Source organism: Meles meles, chromosome 14, assembly GCF_922984935.1.
Source record: "Meles meles chromosome 14, mMelMel3.1 paternal haplotype, whole genome shotgun sequence".
NCBI classification, from domain to species: Eukaryota; Metazoa; Chordata; class Mammalia; order Carnivora; family Mustelidae; genus Meles; species Meles meles.
The window spans coordinates 53869494-53895767 of record NC_060079.1 but is presented as its reverse complement, the minus strand read 5'-3'; the positions used below and the strand labels follow the sequence as shown (position 1 = coordinate 53895767).

Sequence of the window (26274 nt, the reverse complement as noted above, 5' to 3'; positions counted from 1 at the left end):
GTACGCATATATAAACCTGAGAAGTCTAAAATCAAAATTATAGGGGCGCCCGGGTGGCTCAGTGGGTTAAGCCTCTGCCTTCGGCTCGGGTCGTGATCTCAGGGTCCTGGGATCGAGTCCCGCATCAGGATCTCTGCTCGGCGGGGAGCCTGCTTCCACCTCTCTCTCTCTCTGCCTGCCTCTCTGCCTACTTGCGATCTCTCTCTGTCAAATAAATAAATAAAATCTTTTTAAAAAATAAATAAATAAAAATAAAATCAAAATTATAAATTAAATCTAAATGGAGTTCTGTAGATTTTTTTAGTAACTGTCATACGATACATTGGATTACACTAAATGTAAGGTCCAAATTTAAAATAGGAAAGTAAAACCAGATTCATGCAAAAGATGCAAACTTTCCTACAGAGTATCCATGTTTAGTTGGCAAAGCAGTCAAAGTGAAACATGGGCTAGATATCAAAATACACAAAATACCATCACATAGTCCATGGAAAATCTGCATGATGGCAAATGTATTCATTTTGCTCACCTAATAAATTAAGATGCCCACATTTAAGAATGTCTTAAAAGACCTTTCCTCTATTGGTTTCAACAACTGTGTTTTCTCATTTCAATTTACAATTCTCCACGGCAGAAATCTCTATTAATATAATGACTTATATCTGTACATGTCATGTTAAATTCAACCTTACCATTGTTAAGCTGGCCAAACAAATTCTCAGAAATTCTTTCTTTTTTTTTTTGGCAATGTGAGAATAGGTTTTCATTTATTACAAATGAAAAGAATCTTAAATCCTAGCATTATCCTCTGTTTGGAAAGCTATGGTTTAAAACAAAACAAACAGAAAAACCTCACCATCCCAAACCTAACCTTGGCTCTAATTTATTGCTGAAGACATTTTTACATAAAGGGTTACGGCCAGTCAGATCTGAAAGAGTACACTCCCGAGTTCAGTTTAAGAATTTTCCTTTAAAATAAGTAATAGCTTAGGGCACCTGGGTGGCTCAGTGGGTTAAAGCCTCTGCCTTTGGCTCATGTCATGATCCCAGGGTCCTGGGATCGAGCCCCGCATCGGGCTCTCTGCTCTGCAGGGAGCCTGCTTCCTCCTCTCTCTCTGCGTGCCTCTCTGCCTACTTGGGATCTCTGTCTGCCAAATAAATAAATAAATAAAATCTTTTAAAAAAATAAGTAATAGCTTAATATCTCGATTTCCAAAGCCCTCATATTGTCAAAAAACAATAAATAAATAAGAGGATGAAGAAGGAAAAGAATATTTTGATCCATTTTAGGACAAAGCACTTGTTAACCTAATAAGGGAGGAAGAAAAGCATAAACAGGATAGAGTAGTAATTACATTTCTTACCCTTCAACAACTAATTTAATCTATTTATAATCATTTTTTAGTGACAGTAAATAACTGATTACATGATTGGAGACATGGTGTTAGTGTTTGAATATTACTTAGCTATCAAAAAGAATGAAATCTACCAGGTGGTGGGTAATAGGGAGGGCACGTACTGCATGGAGCACTGGGTGTGATGCCAAAACAATGAACACTGTTATGCTGTAAATAAACAAATAAAAAAATAATTAAAAAAAAAAAAGAATGAAATCTTGCCATGTGCAATGACATGGATGGAATTAGAAGATTATGCTAAGTGAAGTAAGTCAGTCAGAGAAAGACAAATACCATATGATTTCACTCATATGTGGAACTTAAGAAATAAAACAGTTGGACATAGGGGAAGGGAAGGAAAAAAAAGATAAAAACAGAGAGGGAGGCAAACCATCAGAGACTCTTGACTACAGGGAGCAAACTGAGGGTGGCTGGAGGGGGTTGGGTGAGAGGATGGGGTAACTGGGTAATGGCATTAAGGAGGGCACTTTATGTAATAAGCACTGGGTGTTATATGCAACTGATGAATCCCTAAATTCTGCCCCTGAAACTAGCAATATACTTTATGTTAACTAAATTGAATTTAAATTAAAAAAAAAAAAAAAGATAACAGAGGAATGAAAAGAACCACTCCAATAACATTTTCCCAATTATGACTAAATCTAATTTGTACTCCCTCCCTCAAATTCAGCTCCTCCACTCAACTTTACATATACTTTTGAATCATGCCTCTATCTGGGTAATGATATGCAGAAGGAATGACAGCAATAAAAAAGATGGGAGATGGAGAAGAGAGATGGAGGCAGAAGTATAAGAAGTTAGGATAGGCATTCCATAGAATTTCTCAATTTTAAGAATTAAATAAAATGAAGTTGCCCAAAAGATTAACCTAAGTCTTGTTGGAATGGAATAAAGAAAATGAGGTGTGGAAAGTAAATGTAGAAAAAAGATCAGAAAGTGCCAATTTCAGATTTCTTAACAAAAGTGAACTACACAGCTTAAAAAGCATACTTTTCATCAGAGTTCCATTTGTTTCCATCTGATTCTTCCAAGAATATGAAGAACTTAAACTGTACATTATATAAGAACTAAGTTTCTTCCTAATTGGTTTAGCTTCTTTCAAAGACAGGAAAGAAAAAAAAAAAAAAAACCTTAAAGAAGAGAAATAAATGTGAATATCTTAAGTCACCTCAATTCTAAGAATCAAAATCACTCAAAACTGTACTGCAGTGCTCGCTTCGGCAGCACATATACTAAAATTGCAACAAAACTGTACTGCAGAGTAAAATGAAGTCATGGAAACCATACTTCTACAATAATGAAAATGAAACCTGACACTGTTTTCCTCCACTGACAGTCTGCACTGATTGGGCCAAAAAGCAAATTAAATACACACACACACACACACACATATTTTATTTTTAACTATGTATACATATATGAATACATACCTGAAATCACAAGTTACCCTTTGCTTACCTTACCTAACTTTAAACTTCCTCTTATAGAACAACAACACTAACCAGAATATATTATTACATATTTCATCATAAATAAATTATAATTTAATTTCACAATTTAAATTCATTCTATAAACTTTTTCTAAAGATCTCTGAACTGTCATTAGCAATCAAACTTATTATTTTCCTCTATCACAAATGATAAAATTTAAAAATAGAATTTAACCCTGGCAAGGGTTATTTTTGAGGCTATCTCCTCTGAAGTGAGAGATCCTTAAAGACACAAAATGTGTCTTATTCATCTTTGTACATATAGCTCCTAGAACAGTAACTGGCATTATAGGTGCTCAGACAGGTTATGTGGTTGATCAAATGAAAGAAAGACAATTTTATATTCTGTAACAAGAATCTTAAAAATGTTCATCCCGGGGCGCCTGGGTGGCTCAGTGGGTTAAGCCGCTGCCTTCGGCTCAGGTCATGATCTCAGGGTCCTGGGATCGAGTCCCGCATCGGGCTCTCTGCTCGGCAGGGAGCCTGCTTCCCTCTCACTCTCTCTGCCTGCCTCTCTGCCTACTTGTGATCTCTCTCTCTCGCTATCAAATAAATAAATAAATAAAATGTTTTAAAAAAAAAAATGTTCATCCCTTTGTCTCAATAATTCTACCTAAAAGTAACTTAAAGAAACTACAATGAGGGCGCCTGGGTGGCTTAGTGGTTTAAGCTGCTGCCTTCGGCTCAGGTCATGATCTCAGAGTCCTGGGATCGAGTCCCGCATCGGGCTCTCTGCTCGGCAGGGAGCCTGCTTCCCTCTCACTCTCTCTGCCTGCCTCTCTGCCTACTTGTGATCTCTCTCTGTCATAAATAAAAAAATAAAATCTTAAAAAAAAAAAAGAAACTACAATGAATACTTGAATAAATATATTTAATGAAATTATAGTTTTAACTTGAAAAACTGAAAACAAAACAAATATCAAAAGTTTAAAAAAATGCAAAGTAAATCATGATTCATTCACATGATAGTACACAGCCACCAAGAATTTTTTATGAGGCGGTCTTGAAGAGACAAGAAAATGCTCAAGATAAAATATAAAGGAAAAAAATCCCACAAAATTCTTTTTTTTTTTTTTAAAGATTGTATTTATTTATTTGACAAACAGAGATCACAAGTAGGCAGAGGCAGGCAGAGAGAGGGGGGGAAGCAGGCTCCCTGCTGAGCAGAGAACCCCATGTGGGGCTCGATCCCAGGACCCTGGGATCATGACCTGAGCCGAAGGCAGAGGCTTTAACCCACTGAGCCACCCAGGCGCCCCACCACACAAAATTCTTTGATCTTAATTATTTTATTATTCTTTTTGGAGATTAATTACATTTATTTATTTATTTATTTGACACGGGGGCGCAGAGAGAGAGAGAGAGCGTGTGCGCGCGCACACACGCATGCACAAGCAGGGGAAACGGCAAGAGGGAGCTGCAGAGAAAAAGGGAGAAGCTAACTCCCCACTGTGCAGGCTCCATCCCAGAACCCTGGGGTCATGACCTGAGCCGAAGGCAGACACCCAATCGACTGAGCCATCCAGCTGCCCCTTAACTGTTTTAAAGATAAATTTAAAAGGGGAGTACCTGAGAGGCATCTGACTCTTGGTTTCAGCTCAGGTTATGATCTCGTGTGTCATGAGTCAAGCCCTAGAATGGGTTCTGCACTCAGTATGGAATCCACTTGGGATTCTTTCCTTCCATTCTCCCTCCACCTTTTCCCCTACCCCCACTTGTACACACACACTCTCTCTCTAATAAATAAATCTTACCAAAAAAAAAAAGGATAAATTTTAAAGGGGCGCCCGGGTGACTCCCTTAGTTAAGCATCCAATTCTTAATTTCAGCTCAGGTCATGATCTCAGGGTTGTGAGATCAAGCCACAAGTCAGGTTCCATGCTAGGCATGAAGCCTGCTTAAGATTCTCTCTCCCCCTCTCCCGTTGACTCTCCCCACTGCCTCTGGGGCACCTGGGTGGCTCAATCAGTTGGGTGTCTGCCTTCAGCTCAGGTCATGATCCCAGAGTCCTGGGATCGAGCCCTATATTAGGCTCCCTGATCAGCAGAGAGCCTGCTTCTCCCTCTGCCGGCTGCTCCCCCTGCTTGTGCTCTTTCTCGCTATTTCTGTCGCTCAAATAAAATCTTTTAAAAAAGATATATCTTAAAGAAAAGATTGGAAGTAAAGCATTTTTTGCTATACATTCCATATTGGCATGCTTATTTAAAACCATAAATAAAACAACAGTGCCACCTTCTATTACTTTTCTTTATCATTGTAAACTTGAATGGAGGGTTCTGAGCAGTAAAATAAATTTATTCTTTTGTAAAAAGTTAAATAAACAATAAATTATCAGAAGATCTCTACTTTGATCTGGACTGGCTCCCAGACTAATATGGACAAATGACAAACTTTAGAAAGTGCTTTTTAGATAAGCAGCAACAAAATAAAAGTACAGTTTAAAGGCAAATTAAATACCTTTTTGGATTTTTTTCTTTTCTTCACATTGGACTTGCAGATTGCTTCCATTATTGTATCACTGATACTTGTTCACAATTTTAAAAACACATAATTTAAGTTCCTCATAGCTCATTGTTCTTTTATCTTAAGTGAAAAATGAAAGCAATAATTTTCAGTATAGGTTAGTGAAACATAAGTGAGGTGGGGCTACTGTCTAAACTTCTGGATTAGCCAAAGTATGCCTAAGTATCACAGTGGGATGGTGCGATGGGGAAAACCATACAAGAAAACAGACAACTGGTCAATAGTATCATATTAAGGCCAATCTTCTGAAAACATTATTGCATCTGGGTGGTTTGACTTACTGATCTCTCATTTAGTCTACAAATCTCTACATGCACTAAGGCTCCTGCCTGTCCTACTTCCATGAACATGTTCTGACAGAGTACCAACGATGTCAATGACGACTACCATTGCAATTACATATTATTACTGGCTCCTATTCCTCTAACCACTTCCTTTAACACCAACATGCCCTGGGGATTTATTGTGGTCCACCACTATTCTCCCTCTATAGAATTCTCAAGGTTCTAACTACTACCCAAATACAAAAGATTTCAGATATCTCCCCAAAGCTTTAGGTTCCATATCCAACTTCTACACAGATGACCCATAAATTCACCTTAAACTCGATATGCTGAAAACAATGCACCATCTTTGGTGGCTCCCCATTGCCTATAAAATCCAAGCCCCTACTTGATCTGGCTTCACCTTATTACTTCTTCCTCTGCCTCATCTGAACCATATTAGAGCCTCATCCTCCACTATCCATATTCATTTTTCTGAATGCCTAATAAAATACCTAATATTTCCTGAAGGTCCATTACATGCCAGGAACTATTCTAAACACTTTATCTGATTAACCCATCAATCTTCACAGAAATCCCATAAGAAAGATGCTACTGTTTCCACTTTACGCTGTGGAAAGTATCTTGTCTAAGCTACAAAGTAGTGGAGTCAGCATACAAACCTATGTCCTGTGTTCCTTACCTTTGTGTATGTAATTTCTCATAAATGCCTATACATGCCAAGCACTGTCCTGGGTATTCAAGGTGAATGGGACAAACAAGGCCCATGACCACATGGGGCTTATAGTCTAGTAAGCAAACAAAAAACAAATAAAATACCTTATTATAAATCACTTAAAAGTTCCATGAAGAAAATAAATAGGATTTTATGACAGAAAATTCAGAAGTGGATATACTTAACAGTGATAAAAGAAAAGCCTCTTTGAAAAAATGACTTTTAAGAAGCGACCTCATGGATAAGATTCTAACTACACAGATAGGAGGGATATTTCCAGAAGAGTACTGAGTCAATAGAAAGCACTAAGATAGTGTTATAGATGAACTGCATTCCCCCAAAATGCTCATGTTGAAGCGCTGACCCCCAGTTGGAGTTAGGGTCTTCAGGGGCATAATTAAGGTTAATAATGTGGGATTCCAACTGGATAGGACTTCCTTACAAGAAGAAGAGAAGATACCAGAGATCAGTCCATCGACAGATAGATCGATCAATCTCTCTCCCTCTCTCCATATGCACACAGAGGAAAAGCCAGGTAAGGACACAAAATACCCATCTACAAGCCAGGAAGAGAGGCTCACCAGAAACAAACCCTGATGGCACCATGATATTGACTTCTAGCCTCCAGAACAGTGAGAAAATAAATTTCTGTTGCTAAGGCCACCCAGTCTGTGATATTTTGTTATGGCAGCCCAAGAAAACAAATATGAATCAGAAAGACTTAGTTGTTTTCCAGGAACTGGCAAAAACCAGTGTGCTAGAATACAGAGACAATGGAGATAATAACATGTCAAAAACTCTTAAGCCCATAGATGGCAGATGAACCTGAAATGAGACAATCACAAAAATAGTATCTGGGGCAAAAGTTTTAAGCTGGTTCATACTGGATTTGAAAATGTATGCTGTGGGTTTTTGTTTTCTCAGTGACTAGGAGTGACTAAAATACAGTAATTTATTGTCTACCATGGAATGCACAAAACAGCCCCCCAACAACAAAGAACTAAAACCCTTCCAAAAATGAGAATAGTGCCCTATTGAAGAAAAATGGATAATGGGGTACGTCTTGTTTACACAGAGAACTATGGAAAAAACGAGGGGTGGTGTTGTTTAGTTCTTATATCACTAAAGATAGTTCTGAGGGAATTATGGTGAAATAATAAGTATGTGTGGTGGCCACGTGCAAGGAATGGTGTTGGATATTTTGGAGCATGTCCAAATGAACCAGATACCAATCCTAGGTCTAAGAGCCACAGTAATACGGTAGATATGACACTCCATTTCATCAAATGTAAGGTACCAGTCATTATATGATGTGTCATATTTTATGCACAGCTAGGCAAGTAAATTATGACATTAACTGTAAAATTACAACCTAATTTCAGGGCTGTTAAAATGTAGTGAAAAAGTTTACATCTTAAATAAATGAAAAAGAACATGAAAATAGTTAAATGCAAATAATAGAACTCACATAAAAGAGCCCATAGAAGGAATGGATTGTTTCATGCGGAAGGTAGTATTTAAGCAAAATCTTGAAGAATGGGTAAAAGAAGGAAAAGCAGAGATTGATGAAGGAATTTTTTTAGCAAGAGTAAACTGCAAGAGGTAAAGCATAGCAACAATTGAGTGAAGGATGGCTAGAGAGAAATATATAAAGAGAAAACACTGATGAAAAGTTAGAAGGATAGGGCTAGGAAAACCTTGAATAGAGCTAGGCTAAAGAGGCTGAAATGTATTATATATGCTTGGGGAATGGTTCTCAAATGCTTTTCGTTTTTTTACTCAATACACATTGGGGCTATAGTATACATTAAAAAAAAAATAAGGTCACTCTAGCAGTGATCCCCAACTATAGGAGATGCATAATGAGCAAAAGCAATTAATTCTTCTGAGAGTAAATTTAGAAAAAGCTGTCCAGAAAATCCTAACTTCTACCCCTACCTCACCTTGAAAATCACTGCTTTCTACACACTAAAAAAAAAAAAAAAAAAAAAAAAACAGAAAAATCTGAGTACCCATAGTAATCAAGTTACATTTCAGGAAAAGTAATCCCGGAGAACTGTGTAAAAATAAATGAGTATTAAAGATTAAAGATTGAGAATCTACATAAGAAGCTGATCTTCTGAGAAGAAATGAAATAAATTCATATTAGATTAGTGATAATGGAGAAAATGTATGATGCAACTATTATAAGAAACAGGAAAAATAATAGGAAGAAAAAGTTTAAAATACAACATAATAAGCTCAAACAAGGACTAATGCATTCTAAAATACTGGTGGCTATTCAGATCATTCAGGTGATGTCTAAAAGGTTAAGATTAAGATGAAGAAAAGTGGAGGGGTGCCTGGGTGGCTCAGTCATTAAGTGTCTGCCTTCGGTTCAGGTCATGATCCCAGGGTCCTGGCATCAAGACCCCTGCGCAGCAGGAAGCCAGCTTCTCCCTCCCCCACTCTCCCTGCTTGTGTTCCCTCTCTCCTATCTCTCTCTCTCTCTGTGTCAAATAAGTAAATAAAATCTTAAAAAAAAAAAAAAAAAAGAATGTGAATCCTTTAAAAAAAAATTAAGTTGAAGAAAAGTGGAATTTAGGTCTGGAAAAAAAACTGTGAACCTCATCTAAAAAGAGTTACTGAAGCATAATATGGATAAAGCCATGAAAAAGACAAGAGAAGGTATCGCAGAGAAAACTTTTTTTTTTTTTAAGATTTTATTTATTTATTTGACAGATGGAGATCACAAGTAGGCAGAGAAGCAGGCAGAGAGAGAGGAGGAAGCAGGCTCCCCGCTGAGCAGAGAGCCCGATGCGGGGCTCGACCCCAGGACTCTGGGATCATGACCTGAGCAGAAGGCAGAGGCTTTAGCCCACTGAGCCACCCAAGCGCCCCGAGAAACTTTTTGAAGTAAACATGTATTAAAGCATTTAATAGCTTTACTATAAATTACTGTCTTCATATTTTATAATAATCGTGTGCTGATCATCATCGTTGTTAATTTTAATACTATAAGTTTACCAACAAGAAAGGCAAGCATAGTGAAGATGAAGAACATGCTTAGGATCATACAAAGCAATTAAAAAAGGGAGCATTTCATTAATTTCCAATCTAGTGTTACAGTCATTTAGAGATGCCACGTGTTTGTGTGTGTGTGTGTGTGTGTGTGTGTGTGTGTGTGTGTAAACTTAGTCAAAAAACAATAGTCCAGGGGTGCCTGGGTGGCTCAGTGGGTTAAGCCTCTGCCTTCAGCTCAGGCCATGATCTCAGGGTCCTGGGATCGAGCCCCGCATCGGGCTCTCTGCTCAGCGGGGAGCCTGCTTCCCCCTCTCTCTCTGCCTACTTGTGACCTCTCTCTGTCAAATAAATAAATGAATTCTTTAAAAAAAAAACAATAGTCCACACCCCTGAAAACAGAACTTGAGAGCAACCAAGACGGTATAATATAACTATAGAGAGAATTAGTGTTTAAATTCCTAGACAGCTTTATTCTAAACTTTCAGTTATCCAGTCCAATCTATGAAAAACTGCAGTTATATCACAGTATTGAATTGTTTTCTCCTTAAAAAAAAAAAAAAAAACTTTCTGGAGATAGTGAATATATTTAAGAACAATATTTTTAGATCAGATATTTTTCAAGTATTTTTCCAAGTAATGTTAAAGCATAAAGGCAACATGAGCTCTGTATGTGAAAAAACCCGGTTTCAAGCCACACATGGATAAGAGAAAAGAAAATCTATAATTCTCTGGTGTTAGCACTTAAATGTGTTATAAATTTACCAAACAACTTTAATTAAACTCTATTTGTTTTGACTGAGACACATTTTTTTTTTTTAAGATTTTATTTATTTGACAGACAGAGATCACAAGTAGGCAGAGAAGCAGGCAGAGAGAGAGGAGGAAGCAGGCTCCCTGCTGAGCAGAGAGCCCGATGTGGGGCTCGATCCCAGGACCCTGGGATCATGACCTGAGCCGAAGGCAGAGGCTTTAACCTACTGAGCCACCCAGGTGCCCCTGACTGAAATACCTTTTGACAAACTTCCTCCAAGAGTAGGAACATGAGGCTTGGAGGGAAGGAAAAGAAATGGAGAGGGAATGAGAGCATGAGAGAAACCAAGAGAACAAAAAACAAGAAAAAAAAGAGAGAGAGAGACAGAATGAGAGAGACAAAATAAGGAGAGGAAAGGTGACCCAGGTAAGGAACTACTATCAGAATGAAGATAGCAGAAATCATTTTATTGCCCCCAAACAAATTTAGTGAATAAAGAGAATGATGGGGCTTTTTGCTGGAGGCTGGGCATGATTAAAAGTCTTGAAAATCCTACAGGTTCATCTGCTTGTAGTATCATGCAGGTATTTTTCTCAAAACACTTGCACAAGTCAGAAGAATCTAATAAGGAAGATGCAACCCGCCCACAGTCTGCAATCCTTCTAAATGATCAAACTGCGATGGCCAATATCAAAGTGCCTATTAATAGCTTATCGATACATGTTCTTGAGCTATTTCATGACTACTTTTACATAAGCAGATTCCCTCAAAGGGAAAAAAATGTCCAAGTGATTTTCTAAAACTACATGCCATACAACAACACCAGGGTTAAACTTACACAGGGCAAGAAAAGTTTTGAAAAATGTGAAATACCTCAGTCTGACCTTCATGGGCACTGGTCTCATGAGTGACTCGAATAGCCTGTAATAAGAACACAAGATATTAACTGGAAAAAATGATTATATCCAAATTTTTAAAAGAAAACAACAATGCTAAATTCTAACACCTAAAGCTTTATTAAGAGATAACAAATTGGAAGAAAATTAGGAAGAGTTTAATATTAAAGAATGATTTCTGGGCAACCAAATGAATTCTCTACTTTCCAACCCACAAATCCCTGAAGACTTAGGAAAGAGACAATCTGATTACTTGTAATTTCCAGATGTGAAGTGGGAGTCATTTAAATTATTTGTTAGAAATGACGTCCTGGGCACTAGGGTGCCTGGGTGGCTCAGTGGGCCACTGCCTTTGGCTCAGGTCATGATCCCAGGGTCCTGGGATCGAGCCCCGAATCGGGCTCTCTGCTCAACGGGGAGCCTTCTTCCCTCCCTCTCTCTGCCTAGCTCCCTGCCTACTTGTGATCTCTATCAAATAAATAAATAAAATCTTTAAAAAAAAAAAAAAGAACTGACACCTTAACACTTTATTCAACTGGGACTAGAATAAAGTAAGCATCTCACAGATAGAGATGGAAAAAGCTTATCTCATCTGTTTCTCCAGGTTACATGCTCCTCTGCAGCTCTGGCTGTAGTTATGCTTAATCATGCAGCTTCAGTCAGCAGTTTCAAATGGGGAGCAAAAAGCATGCACTTATTAGAAACTAGAGATTTTAGCTTTCTGAACTTTAAAAAAAAATGCCCTTACAATACCCACTATTAGCAAAGATGAAGAAAATAGGTAAAAGTAGTAAATTTGGGGTGAAAGTACCTTTATGAATGGCAATTTGGCAGTAAGTGTCAAAGCCTTAAAAACATGCAAACTGTTGGATCCAGCAATTTCTGTTCTAGGGGTTGATTTACACATAACTGTACATAAGTATATATAATTAAGGATATTTGCAAAGATTTCGCTATAATAATATACCTTGTAGTATTTTTTAAATGGTGAATAAAGAGGAAAAATATTAAATTTCCAACAATAATTTATTGGTGAAATAAAATACTGCACAATGGAAAGCTATGCAGCCATTAAATGATGATGTCAAATATATACTTACTGGTATGTAATACGTTTGTGATAAGTTAAGTGAAAAAAGCAAGTTATAAAACAATATTACAGTGTGATCAAATTTTTGTTTTAAAAAATTGTGTATATACATATATACTCCCTATAAAAAATATGACTAATGGTGGCTACCTCTCATTGGTGGGATTACTGGTGATTTTTATGTTGTTTATTTTACTTTTGTGGAAAATAAAGATATTTTATGAGATCTGCAGGTTTTTTAAGAAAAAAATTAAGATAATTGAAGTATATAAAAGTGCTAAAACAACATAATCAAATCAATGAATTTATTGGGCACAAGCTCTGTTCAAGTCATTTTTCTAGCCAAATAATCTGTATACTACACTGCTTCTAATTTTAAAGAACTTACCATCTACATAATAGTGTTACTAAAAGGTAAAAAGAACCTCGAAAGAAAAATAGATTTCAAAGCCAAAGAAATTTAAATGCCACTCTAAAACAATTCTATGAAATGGTACCATTATTTAAAAGTAGATTATGTGCCTTGTGTCTTCACACATGCAAAAATATTAATAAGAGGATAAAAGAGCTAAAGTGTGGTCTAGAATCTACCATTAAACTTTTGCTTTTTCCATTGGTCTTCAGTCTTGTTTCAAATTCCCAGTGAAAGACACATAGAATATTGGCAGGCATATACATATTATAGGTTGGGAATAGTAAGCAACCACCAATCATAAAACATTTTTAAAATTTGTCAATAAAACTTTTTTCTCTCATTCAGCTCTGGATGTAGAAAAGTGGCAATTTATCAATATTTATGGATATTTCAGGTAATGACACAACAAAATCTGTAAGTGCTCAAAACTACAGTTTTAAGACAAACCCCAAAACAGAATCTACAATCCCACAAAACTTTGCCCATAACTGAGATTGAGACAGAAAGAAGGTACCGACGTCATAGTTCTCTAGGTATCTGGCTCGTTCTTCAGGACTCATTGACACAGACTCCTCGAGGAATTTTTTCAAGGTTGATCCAGATTCTGAGAATGTTAAAGAAGATCAAATTGAGAAGGTTTGCTATCTCACAGATACATGAAAATACTAGAAGCATGTTAACTTTTTCAGGTAAAAACATTTTCACTGGTAAACTTGGAATGTAAGAAAATGTGGATAAATGATAAGCTTTAAGTTGTTCGTTCATTGGTCATATAAAAGAATGGGAAAGATTAGTATTTCTTCTACACAATATATATTCCCATTATAAAAGAAAGGAGAGGAAAAGGTTTCCTTAAACACTTTAAAAGAAAGAACTATAGCACCACCTACTGTTCAATAAGTTAACTTTGAACTTGGGTGGGGGTGAGAGGACAAGCAGTAATACAAAATCATTTACCAAAGTGCATCTTGTCTTTATTGTTGGCAATAGCATGGATCAGTCCAATTGTTCCACAGGCATTGCTGATTGTTTGCTTCATGAAATATACTGACGATGTAACATCTTGTCCCTGAGATTTTATTTTTTCCTCCTCCTCTGTTCTGAATACTTCATACTATTAAAAAAAAAAAGTCAGTAGTCTAAATATGAAAATAATACATTAAAAAGAAATCAAATATAGGGGCTCCTGGGTGGCTCAGTTGGTTAAGCGGCTGCCTTTGCCTCAGGTCATAATCCCAGGGTCCTGGAATCGAGTCCCATATCAGGCTCCCTGCTCTGTGGAGAGCCTGCTTCTCCCTCTCCCTCTGCCTGCCATTCTGCCTACTTGTGCTCTCTATCTCTCTGTCAAATAAATAAATAAAATCTTAAAAAAAAAAAAGGAAATCAAACATAAAACTGGGAAACTTCTAACTATTCATCAATAGGGTTTGGTTAACATACTATGGCATATCTTAATGGAATACTATAAAGCACTTAAAAAAGAACAAAATAGATTTACATATTCCAACTCAGAAATTTGTCCATGATTATAGGGTGGTTCTAGGTCAATAGATATTAATATAATTCTCATTTATGTTTTTAAAATATCTACTTCATAAGGGCACCTGGATGGCTCAGTGGGTTAAGCCTCTGCCTCCTGATTTTGACTCAACTCATGGTCTCAAGGTCCGTGAGAGGGAGCCCGGGGATAGGCTCTGCACTAGGCATGAAGCCTGGTTAGATTCTCTCTCCCTCTGCCCTTCCCCATCCACTCATGTGCATATGAGCGTTCTCTCTCTCTCTGATAGATTTTTTAAAAAAGGTTTAAGGGGCGCCTGGGTGGCTCAGCCAATTAAGCACCTGCTTTGGGCACAGGTCATGATCCTCTTGAGGTCCTGGGATAGAGCCCTGCGTCAGACTCCCTGCTTACTGGGGAGTCTGTTTCTCTCTCCTTCAGCCCCTCCCCTCTGCTCATACTCTCTCTTTCACTCTCTCTCTCTCCCTCTCACTCAAATAAATATTAAAAAGAAAAAAGAAAACAGAAGCCTGAAACACTTCATATTCCTCAAATATCCACTAGATATCTTTTTATTTTATTTTATTTTATTTATTTGACAGTGAGAGAGAAAGATCACAAGTAGGCAGAGAGGCAGGCAGAGAGAGAGGAGGAAGCAGGCTCCCTGCGGAGCAGAGAGCCCGATGCGGGGCTCGATCCCAGGACCCTGAGATCATGACCTGAGCCGAAGGCAGCGGCCCAATCCACTGAGCCACCCAGGCGCCCCTCCACTAGATATCTTTTGAGTGACTTTAATATATCACTTACGAATGGAATGAGAATATACCAAATTTTAAGAGAGATCCTGAAGTGGTAGGTGTCATTATATTCTCCACTTCAGTATTTGAGAATTTGTGTTCTTTCTAGCAGTAGGCACAATGAGCTTTTCAGTACTGGTGATCTACTAAATGAAGAGTCCAGTTGATAAGAACATCAGGCTTTTTTAAAAATACTAAAGACTCAATAAAGGAAGGAGACCAAATCCAATTTATTCTTTAACTTAAAAAAGTGAATAAAAAAATTTTAAAAATAAGAAGAAACTTTTAAAAAAAGATAGATCATTAAACTCAATGTTTTGGGAAATTTCCAATTCAGACCATAAACTCACATTTGTATCACACCAACTAAGAAATCCTAAGCTTTAAGCTGCTGTTTTCTTTTCTTTTCTTTTTATTGTTCCTTACAATTGGAGTAAGGGATAGCTATCCTGGAACAGCTATCTACTGGCTTATTTTAGTAATTAAAAAAATCAATTAATTAATTACAATAAAGCTGGACTAAGAGTAAACTTAAGTGTCCTAACGCCTTTTCAAATTTCAGAATAATTACAGCCTCACCATTAAAACTAGTTTAGTCTAATAATGGATAATCAACAATAATTTCTAACTTTGAGTTCCTATACTATAAACAGCAAATATGAATAAACAACCCTTCCTTAATTAGTTTTATAGAACCTTAAGTAGAAAAGAGAAGTATTTCAGTTAATTTATACTGAATTGAGGTTAATTAGCTATAGCATAAAGAAAATTATCCAGGAATTTCTAGGACTGAACAAAGCCTAATTCTTATTGACTGTGAGACTTGGCTCCATTCATTCCTGAAAAATAAGATGACCTGAGCATGTATTTATCAAGTCATCAATACTTCACTTCTCCCACAGCTTTCCATTTACTTCCTCACTTTTCACAACTACTGACTTCATCCTGTTGTTTCTAAGTTTAAAATAAAAATCAGAAGGATATGGACTCAAAAGCCATTTTAAAATGAACTTAAAAAGTTCTGCCTCCATAATACATATATCTAGACATTCTAGAAGAAAGGCCTGAAATATGGAGATATAAAATTAAATACAGAACCCTAAGAACAGCTAATTATAATCCCCAACACATCCTAAATCTGCCAATTAAGCTGTATTTAAACTCAATGATTTCCAAACATACTGAGTTTATTCTGAAAATAACGTAACCCCTTGTCATTAGTTATACCTACCTCCTTAAAGACTTCTTTTTTATATATATTGGAAACAATTACATATTTTATATACTGAAATTGTGAATATTCTTTATTTATGCCTTCTCTAAGACAGATTTAAGATTATTCCAGCACCTAACATTTCTAAAGTAGATACAACGAAATGTGATTAAATGTGACATCGAAACATGCTGAGGCAAACTAATCATATTTTATAAAAGAAGAAAACCAGTCAAGTTAAAATCTAACTCAGAGCTTTATTGTCAATCTATAAATCAAAATCTAAATATCATCTCTTTAATAAAACTAGGCCTTTAAGATGTCTTTTAGATTTCCTTATTTTATGTAAGAGAGTCATCTGTTCTTAAAGAGGAGCATGTTTTTAATTCAACATCGAAAGAGAACATTACATTACCAGCAACTTTATTATCTTAGTCAACAATTACCTTTTCTGTAATAGGGAAGAGAAGCAACACTGCACACACCGGTCTTGGTACCATGCTAAGGAGTTCAGGATCCATTCCATATACATCAACAAACTGCCAGTTAGGATGTAGACCTAATTGTTTGAGAAACTGGTAAAAGTTGAAAATAAACAAACAAAAATTGTAGTGTTAAAAGGGAAATAATAAACACGTATTACTGAGTATCCAATACATAAAAGAGAATGAAAGGTACAATTATTAATGATGTTTGGTAAGAATGAAGTAAAGCAGGTTTTCCATGAACAGGGTGGGAGGAAACAGCAATATATTTATACCAATTAAGAAACATTAAAATTTTGGGGCGCCTGGGTGGCTCAGTGGGTTAAAGCCTCTGCCTTCAGCTCAGGTCATAATCCCAGGGTCCTGGGATAGAGCCCCACATCGGGCTCTCTGCTCAGTAGGGAGCCTGCTTCCTCCTCCCTCTCTCACTCTCTCTGCCTGCCTCTCTGCCTACTTGTGATCTCTGTCAAATAAATAAATAAAAATCTTTTTAAAAAAAAGAAACATTAAAATTTTATAATATATTAAGCAAAATTCCTTTTTAAAAAATCTATTACTTTGGGATTGAACATAATAAACCAGGTCTTCACCAAACACATACAAATTAGTTTGGTTGATATGGTAAATTCACTCCCAATACATGATTTTTAAGAAGGTATATTGAAGTCCTAGCAAATAAAGAATTATATTAGATGATCAACACAGTTTATTCCTACTTACCAAAGATGATGCTTGAGGTTTAAAGACAGACATATATCACAAATTATATCAAGGAGCAAAAAGTACATAAAGCCAAAAAAGTCCAGTGATTATATGAACACCAGAAAATCCTTGATATAAGAAGTAAACTATGGGCTTCCTGACCCCTACTATACAGTGAAACCTATTCAACTTCATTATCTCTCATACTTAGCAAAACAACTGTAACAAAAGATTAGTGGTTTTTTAAACTCTTAAGATTTCATAGGAGAATAAAATGTCAGACCCTAATCATTGCAGAGAGAAAAAATAATGAGAATGATGTCAATTTCACAGTGAAGTCTTAATAAATATTTGTGTTGAATGAAGCTATTGATTTATAAAAGTAAACCATCACTGGGGCGCCTGGGTGGCTCAGTGGACTAAAGCCTCTGCCTTCGGCTCAGGTCATGATCCCAGGGTCCTGGGATCAAGCCCCGCATTGGGCGCTCTGCTCAGCGGGGAGCCTGCTTCCTCCTCTCTCTCTGCCTGCCTCTCTGCCTACTTGTGATCTCTGTCTGTCAAGTAAATAAAATCTTAAAAATAAATAAATAAATAAAAGTAAACCATTACAAAATAAGGTTTAGACGACAGAAAAAAAAGCAGACAGGAAAAAAAAATCATATTAAAAATGCATCACGGGACACCTCGTGGCTCAGTTGTTTGACATCGACGCTTCATTTCAGCTCATGATCTCAGGGTTATGAGACTGAACCCTAATTTGGGCTCCCCACTGGGCGTGAAGACTGTTTAAGATTCTCCTTCTCTCTCTGACCCTCCCCCTCCAAAAAAAAAAGTGGATCATTCTATTTCACTTCAGGAATATAAATTAGTGGGGTGCCTGAGTGGCTCAGTTCAGTTAAGTGTCCAACTCTTGATTTCAGCTCAGGTCATGATCTCAACATTGTAAGATCAAGCCCCATGTTGGGCTTTGTGCTGAGCATGGAATCTGCTTAGGAGTCTCTCTCTCCCTTGCCCTCTGCCCCTTCCTCTCCTCTCTGAGCACTCTATTTCTCTAAAAAGAAATATATATATATATATATATATTTTTTTTTTTTAAACAATGTTAGGTCAGTAGGTAACACATGTATATATATGTGTATATATATTAAAAAACATATATTGTTAGGTCAATAGGTAACATATTGTCAATAACATATTGACAATGTCAGGTTAGTACATATATATATATAATATATATAATATATATATGTTACCTATTAACCTAACATTGTCTAAAATTTGAAAATAAGGCAGTGCCTTGGGTATTTCTCCCTGAAGAATGATGGCATGTACCCGGACCATCAGCTGAGATCTTGCAAAACCAACAGAAACAATGCCATGTTACATAAACAGTGCCATTCGTCTCATACAGTCAGGTTCTATAAGAAAAGACCTTCCTAATTAAATAGCTAGTCAGTCTCCTTCTCTGCCTGGTGAAGAAACTCTAATTAATGATAATATGGTTGGTCAAAAATAAGGGCCTAGATACATTTAATAAGAAATATATGGAATTAAAAAAACTTCTCTTGGTGGAATGTGCTCAACACCTAATTAAGTTAATCAAGTCACATGCCCTCCAACAGTCTGGGGTCACAGAAATCAATGGACTCCTTTATATTATACCTATTCTTCATCTGATTCCCACTCAATCCAAACTACTTTTCTCTCCATTCTCCACTTTCTCCAAAATCCTTAGTTAATGCCCTTCTCAATATTCAGTTTTATCTAGAAACCAAAAAGAATTAAAACTGACAAAGTCGGGGCGTCTGGGTGGCTCAGTGGATTAAGCCGCTGCCTTCAGTTCAGGTCATGATCTCAGGGTCCTGGGATCGAGCCCCGCATCGGGCTCTCTGCTCTGCAGGGAGCCTGCTTCCTCCTCTCTCTCTGCCTGCCTCTCTGCCTACTTGTGATCTCTCTCTGTCAAATAAATAAATAAAATCTTTAAAAAAAAACAAAAAACTGACAAAGTCAAGGGAAGGAACTGTGTCTTATTCATTTTTTTAATCCCATCCCCTAGCATTGTACCTGGCTAAACCAAAGACTCTAAAGTTTTACTTGTTGAACTGAAGATTATATCCCTATTTTAACAGATAATCTTGCCATCTCTATGTCTATATATGTCCATTAAGCTCTGGACATGTATTTAAAATATGTTCATTTTTATTTGTGTCATATTAAATAGATAGGAAAAATATATCTGCCTAATCTAAAACCAGGCATTCATTTAATCAACTCAGAATACTACCTGCCCAATCTACGACCATACCACCCTGAACGCACCCCGATCTTGTCTGATCTCAGAAGCTAAGCAGCGTCATGCCTGGTTAGTACTTGGTTGGGAGAATACTATGTGCCCAGTCGGGCTCTCTGCTCCACGGGGAGCCTGCTTCCTCCTCTATCTCTGCCTGCCTCTCTGCCTACTTGTGATCTCTCTCTCTGGCAAATAAATAAATAAAATCTTTAAAAAAAAAAAAAAAAGGATTGAGACCTCTAAAAGAAAAAGTATCATGAATCCCGATGAGAGGATTTAAATTATTTGTTAATTTTATATACCCCAGAAAGTCATGCTGTCATAAAATTATAAAACAAGATGGTACACATAACAGAGTAATTTCACATCTGTGCCACAAACAGCAAGTAAGGCTTAAATATTTTAGTGACAGTCTGGACAAGACTGGCCAATTTCTGTGAAGTAGAAGCCTTTTTCTTAACTGACTCCACAGCAGCCAAAGTTGTTAAGTATGAAAAGTACCAAGATCCAGGGCAGCAACTCTAGTGAGACTGGTAAGTAACAAACTGAGGAATGAATGACTAAATTAACATATAAAGGGCTAAATTTTAACTGGAATCACACTTTTTTAAACTTTTTACTCATATTACTAATCAAAAGAGATTGATACAAAAAAATTCAGTCATTATCAAGTACATTAGTTGCATCCTCTCACCAGATTTCTGTAAGATTCACACAGGAAGTCATCATAGGAATAAAAAGAACAAAGGCAGCTATTAATAGTAACTACCTCTGGGAAGTTGAGAAAGGGTGAGGAAGAAGGCTTTTAACTTTCACCTCTTACTTCTTTTTTTTAAATCATGAAGCTGTCCTACATTGATTATTAAAACAAAAACAAAACCTGTGTTTAAAATTACCCTATGCAAATAGAGAAAGACTGAATGGAAATTCTCTAAAATACTGACTGCAGTTAGCTTGGGTGGTGTGAACTCAACTTTTTTATTTTCCAGTTTTTAAAAATGTGTTATTTTTACAATAGGTATATATAGTTTGTAAGTTACAACAAGCTATAGAACTGACACACATATGTATTCTAGTTAAATTTACAAAACTGGGAGAAAACTCAAAATAATAATCTTAAAACTACTCCAAAAAAATCTCTTCAGACTACCCACAGAGTATTCTTTATATGCATTTGCAAAGCCATCTCTACACAATTAGAGGCATTCAGTTTGCATCAAGCAGATTAAATGGTATTATAAACTCGAATACCATATTTTTGGCTTTTCTTTTTTCTTTTTTTTAAAGATTTTATTTATTTATTTATTTGACAGTGAGAGAGGGAGATCACAATTAGGCAGAGAGAGAGAGAGAGAGAGAGAGGGAAGCAGGCTCCCCGCCGAGCAGAGAGCCCAATGTGGGACTGGATCCCAGGACCCCTGAGATCATGACCTGAGCCGAAGACAGTGGCTTAACCCACTGAGCCACCCAGGCACCCTATTTTTGGCTTTTCTAAACACTGGATAATAAAATAACAAAATTCTGACTGATTAGCTCACTAAACTATCACAGTGCCATTAAAATTTTGGCCAGTCAAGAAAAATCAGTAGGGGCACTTTAGGGGCACGTGGGTGGCTCAGTCAGTTAAGTGTCTGACTTCAGCTCAGGTCATGATCTCAGGATCCTGGGATGGAGCCCTGTGTCTGGCTCCCTGCTAACAGGGAGTCTGCTTGTCTCTCTCACTCTGTCCCTCCCCCTGCTCCTCGTGCATGCTCCCTTACAATCCTTAAGTCACTTATTTTTTTAATTCTGTGGTCCAATGATAAAATTTTCCACCAAATAAATTTAAAATTATTTTTAAATATTTTTAAAAACTATCATGTATCAGAAACCATGCTATAGGCTTTAAGTACTTCACCATTATTGCAACTGGCAAGGTAGCTTTTATTAAATCCTTTTACCAGTTGAGAACACAGAGTCTGAGAGTTTACATGATTTTTTAAGCGTACACTGCCAGAACCCACATGCAGAGCTCTGGATGCTCTCATCCCTATTTACTTTTCTAGCCTCATTTTTCACTGTCTGAAGTCTCTTTATTTGTATCTTGTTCTCTAACTTTAGCTACAAAGTCTACATTCTCAAAGGGTCTATAACCACCTCTACCCTCTAGGTTTTTGCACACAAGTTAGATTTCTCTACATGAAAAACTGTTACCTTCTACCCCTAATTTATAGTGAATTCTTCCCCCTTTAAGGTGACAAATAACAAAAACTCTTAAATTTTACAAATTTAAGAAAATAGAAAAATAATATTCACTTTCCTCTTAAATTTGTTCTAAAGCCACTTTCTCCAGTCTTTAATGGCCTACTCACGGCAACAGACTCTGCCTTATTACTAAATTGTTAATGATTTAGGTTCTAATGGAAATTATACTTATTTAATACTTGCTTGATATTACTAATAAACATATATTAGTAATAATGGCTAGATGCAGAAATAGGAAAAATGAGTTAAATGAGAATAATTTTTTCTATCACTTAACTGATTTTATTCCAGGTAAGTCTTACCTGCAACATGACAAATATCCTTAGAAGGGACTGACAGCATATTAATCAATAAGAAAAATCATTGCTTACCACATCTACAGAGACACATGGTTACTAGTTAATATCTGACAGTTAATAATGTTCTCCATATAGTAAATACGGATTGATCATTCTTCTACAAACTAGGTACCATTAGAACATAAAATAGTACTTGCTCAAACTAAGAGTACAATAATAATATATGCAACTCTCAAACTGTAACAAGTAAAAGGCCTAAGATTCCTTTAAGATAGGGAAATAGAGTGTGGGGATAGATGCTGTGGGGGGTTATCTATGGTTTAATTTATTAATTCTCCAAATTCTAAGTCAGTTATTAAATTTCTTCTTCTTTCCTTTTCTACCCTCAGTTTTGTCACTAATATATAGACAATAAAGAAAAAAAAAACATGAAAATTTGGTTAAAACTAATCACTTAGATATTTGGCCATTCTTCCCTAAAAGCATATGACTTCTTTAGAACAAACTGAACCATGCCAAAGCAAGCCAGAAATAGGAAAGAATCATACACTAAAATAACATCTTTGGGGCACCTGGGTGGCTCAGTGGGTTGGGCCTCTGCCTTCGGCTCAGGTCATGATCTCAGGTCATGATCTCAGGTCCTTGGATCGAGCCCCGCATCGGGCTCTCTGCTCAGCAGGGAGCCTGCTTCCTCCTCTCTCTCTCTGCCTGCCTCTCTGCCTGCTTATGATCTCTCTGTCAAATAAATAAATAAAATCTTAAAAAAAATTAAAAAAATAAAATAACATCTTTTCCCGGTTTATGTCACCTCAGAATGGCCTCCTGTCACCATCCAACCTATTATGTTTCTCCTAATGGAGAAACAGAATCCTATTAATTTTTTTCATTGTACTTAAAACAATTGCTAATTGTGTGCTTACTTGTTTATTGTCTATCTTCACAATGAAATGAAAAGCAGAAAACCATGAATATTTTAATCACCAAAGAATAACCAGCTCCTTCTTATAAAAGTTTTTTATATTATATTATGTGAATAATATTATTAATTAATTGAAAAAGTACATTTTGGGGGTTTTCAGGTTTTTTTAGTGAATGCACTTTATAGTTTATTACAATTACCTAGGAGAAGTCCAATAACAGCTGGATCACATCACAGCTGAATAAATTTGTATCTTATTAACAAATAACAATATAATCTAAAAAATAGTTTTGTTCATTAGTCTGTTCTATGGTTAATTACACCGACTGACTTTGGAATGATGAACTAGCTTTGCAATACCTGCATAAACTGCTTAGTCTTGAAATATTAACCTTTTCACACATTGCTACATTCTCTTTGCTAAAATTTTGTTGAAGATTTTTAGATCCCATGAGGGATCCTGGTCTGCAGTTACTCATATTATAGCTTATCCAGTAATACTGGCCATTAAAATAAATTTGTAAGTGTCCCTCTTTCTTCTATGTTTATGTAGAATTGGTATTATTTCTTCCTTAAATAATCATCTCAAGGGATGCAGAAAAGTCATCTGAGAAAATTGAACACGGATTCATGGTAAAAACTCTCAGCAAACTAGGAAAAAAAGTAAATTTCTTTATCTGAGAAAAAGTATTTACTGAAACCCTACAATTAATATACCAAATGATGAAAAATCAAATGTTTTCCACCCAAGGTCTGGTACAAGACAAGGATGTCCTCTTTCCATTCTATTCAACTTTGTATTGAAGGTCCCAACCAGCGGAATAAGAAATATTAAAGCAGACAGACTGAAAAGGAAGAAATAAAAAAGTCTATTGACAGAGAATATGATGGTCTATAGAATGCCCCAAAACATACATAAAAAAGCCACCAGAATAAGTGAATTTAGCAAGGTAGTAGGATATAAGTCAACATACATAAACCAACTGCATCTCTATACATAACAATGGACAATTAGAAATTAAAATTTTAAAACAGTATCATTTACAACAGTACTGAAAATCATTAATATTCAAGTATATATCTTATAAAATATATGCAAGACTTAAATTCTAAAAATATAAAACACTGTTGAATGAAATTAAAGACTCAAGTAAATGATGAGATATATACTATCTTAATAGATTACAAGACTCAATATTTTTAGGGTGTTAATTTTCCCCAAATTAAATCTATATACTTAGACACACATTCACCATCAAAATCACAATTTTTTTGTAGAACTTGACAAGGTGATTCTAAAATTTATATGCCAAGGCAAAGGAACTAAAATAACCTAACACAATTTAAAAAATGAACAAAGTAGGAGGATCCATGCCATTTGAGTTCAAGATTTAAACAAAGCTACAGTAATCAAAACAGTGTGGCATTGAGAAAAGAACAGACACACAGATAAATGGAAAAGAACAGAGTCCACATGTATGGTAAATTAATTTTTCACATAAGGTGTAAATATCGTTTTGGATTAAGTCTGAGAAAAATACCTCCTTCCTCTTGCACTAAATCAGAAGTTGCAAATACTGATTTTTTTTTTTTTGGCCCCCCAATTTTTTTTTCTCTTTTTACAAAAGGGTCAAAATGTTTCAAGGAAAAAATGAACAGCAAATTTCAAAGGTGGAAAACAAAAGAAAATGTACATGATAATGGGCAGGGAATGCCACCTAAAGAGTAATATAAAAGATATATGCTGGTTTTCAGTTTTGTATGTTTCTAGGTTACTAAAGACACAAGAGTTTGGAGTCATTCCAAAAGCATAAAATAAACTGCATAAGATGAAGGATTTGCTCTCAACATTAATATAATTTAACATTATATATATATATAATATATATAACATTTATATATAATCTTATATACCTACTTTTGGTATATAAGAAATTTTCTACAAGGTTTGAAAACCAAAAATCAATTAAGTACATGATGAATCGTTATTCTTTGGTGGTGAAAAGGAAGATTATGGTGGGGGGGGAGTATATCATATAATAAAGTAAGAGGGCAGTCAATGAGCTGTTGAGAATGAAAAACAGGTTAAGACAAAATACACCTGAGTAAATCAAAATTTTGTACCTGGTAGCACTTATTGTTCTTTTTTTTTTTTTTTTTTTTACTTATTGTTCTTTTAAGGAGCGGCTGGGAGATGCTCCCTTTTCCCTCCCCAAACCTGAACCTTCCATACCCAGAGGACTGTTAAAGTGTTGGTAGGTGGGCAAAGAATGGCGTGGGTTTCTATTAGTGCGCTTTCTGTGGTATCAAAGCAAAACTGAATTCCAGTTTTAAGAGACTGGAAGAGAAAGGGGGCGTGGCGGGGAAGTGAAGCGACTTGATGGAGCAAGAGAAGATGATTGGAAGATGATTTCATAGTGCAGGCGGTGGATGAAATTACAAGGACTGGGTGGGCGAGTTTACAAAGCTTGGAGTCAGGTAGTGTAGACAAATTAGTCACCCAGAAGGTCCACGGGTTGGGAAATTATGGAATCGGCACTAGTAAAACGAAGAGGGAAGAGGTATGGGAATACAGGGTCAACACGCCACAAGCCTCAGACCTGGAGACCCCAGGAAACGCGATGAGTGGGCAAGGGGACCAGAGGAGGGGCTGAGACAGCTGGGAGCATCTCCAGGAGCCAGGTGGAGGCACACGGCCGTAAAGGGGGCACACCCGTCAGAAGCAGAGCAAGAGGGGCCCTCACGGAATCTAATTTCAGATTCCTAGTGAGCGCAGAGCCGCAGGCGGGCCGGGAGGGCTCCGGGGTCGCGAGCGACAGACACCTCACTCACCTGGTTGGTGACCTGAAAACGAAACAGAACACAATTTATAGAACAAACTGCTCTCGACTAGCCGCGGCAGCCCGCTTCCCTCGACCCCTGCCCGCGGCCTCAGGCCCAGATCCGAACCGCGCTCACCTCGGGATTGGCCTCCAGCGGCAGCCAGCGCTGACCCTCCATCGTCGATCCGCCCGGCCCCTCTCCAGGTCTGACAGCAGCCGCGGTCGCAGCCGCCACCGCTTCCGCCCCCGCGCTTCTTGACCTGGGACCGTCTAACCCTCCGCCCCCACCCCGGGAGGGGGGCTGAAGAACGAAGCAGAGCTCGACAACACTGTAGCCCCTTTCTTGCTCTCTGCAGAGCCGCACTTAAGTCTTACAAATTAAGATATAACCGGAGAGGAGAAGAGAAGCCACCTCCCTACTGC

The 26274-nt window shown here is 36.9% G+C and overlaps 1 protein-coding gene across 3 annotated transcripts in view; it reads right to left on the bottom strand.

Moving 5' to 3' along the window:
* UCHL3 (ubiquitin C-terminal hydrolase L3) overlaps nt 1-26274 on the bottom strand; it is a 53734-nt gene extending 27460 nt beyond the window's left edge. Inside the window, exons 1-6 of one of the 3 annotated variants that reach the window (XM_045978375.1) lie at nt 25988-26272; nt 25862-25873; nt 16537-16665; nt 13543-13699; nt 13104-13189; nt 11058-11105 (exon numbers count right to left, since the gene is read on the bottom strand). In XM_045978375.1, the coding sequence (XP_045834331.1) occupies nt 11058-11105; nt 13104-13189; nt 13543-13699; nt 16537-16665; nt 25862-25873; nt 25988-26029 (474 nt within the window). In that variant the 5' untranslated portion in view covers nt 26030-26272. Of the gene's footprint in view, nt 1-11057; nt 11106-13103; nt 13190-13542; nt 13700-16536; nt 16666-25861; nt 25874-25987 lie in introns of all 3 variants that reach the window. The other 2 variants (XM_045978377.1, XM_045978376.1) reach the window with 2 other exon arrangements.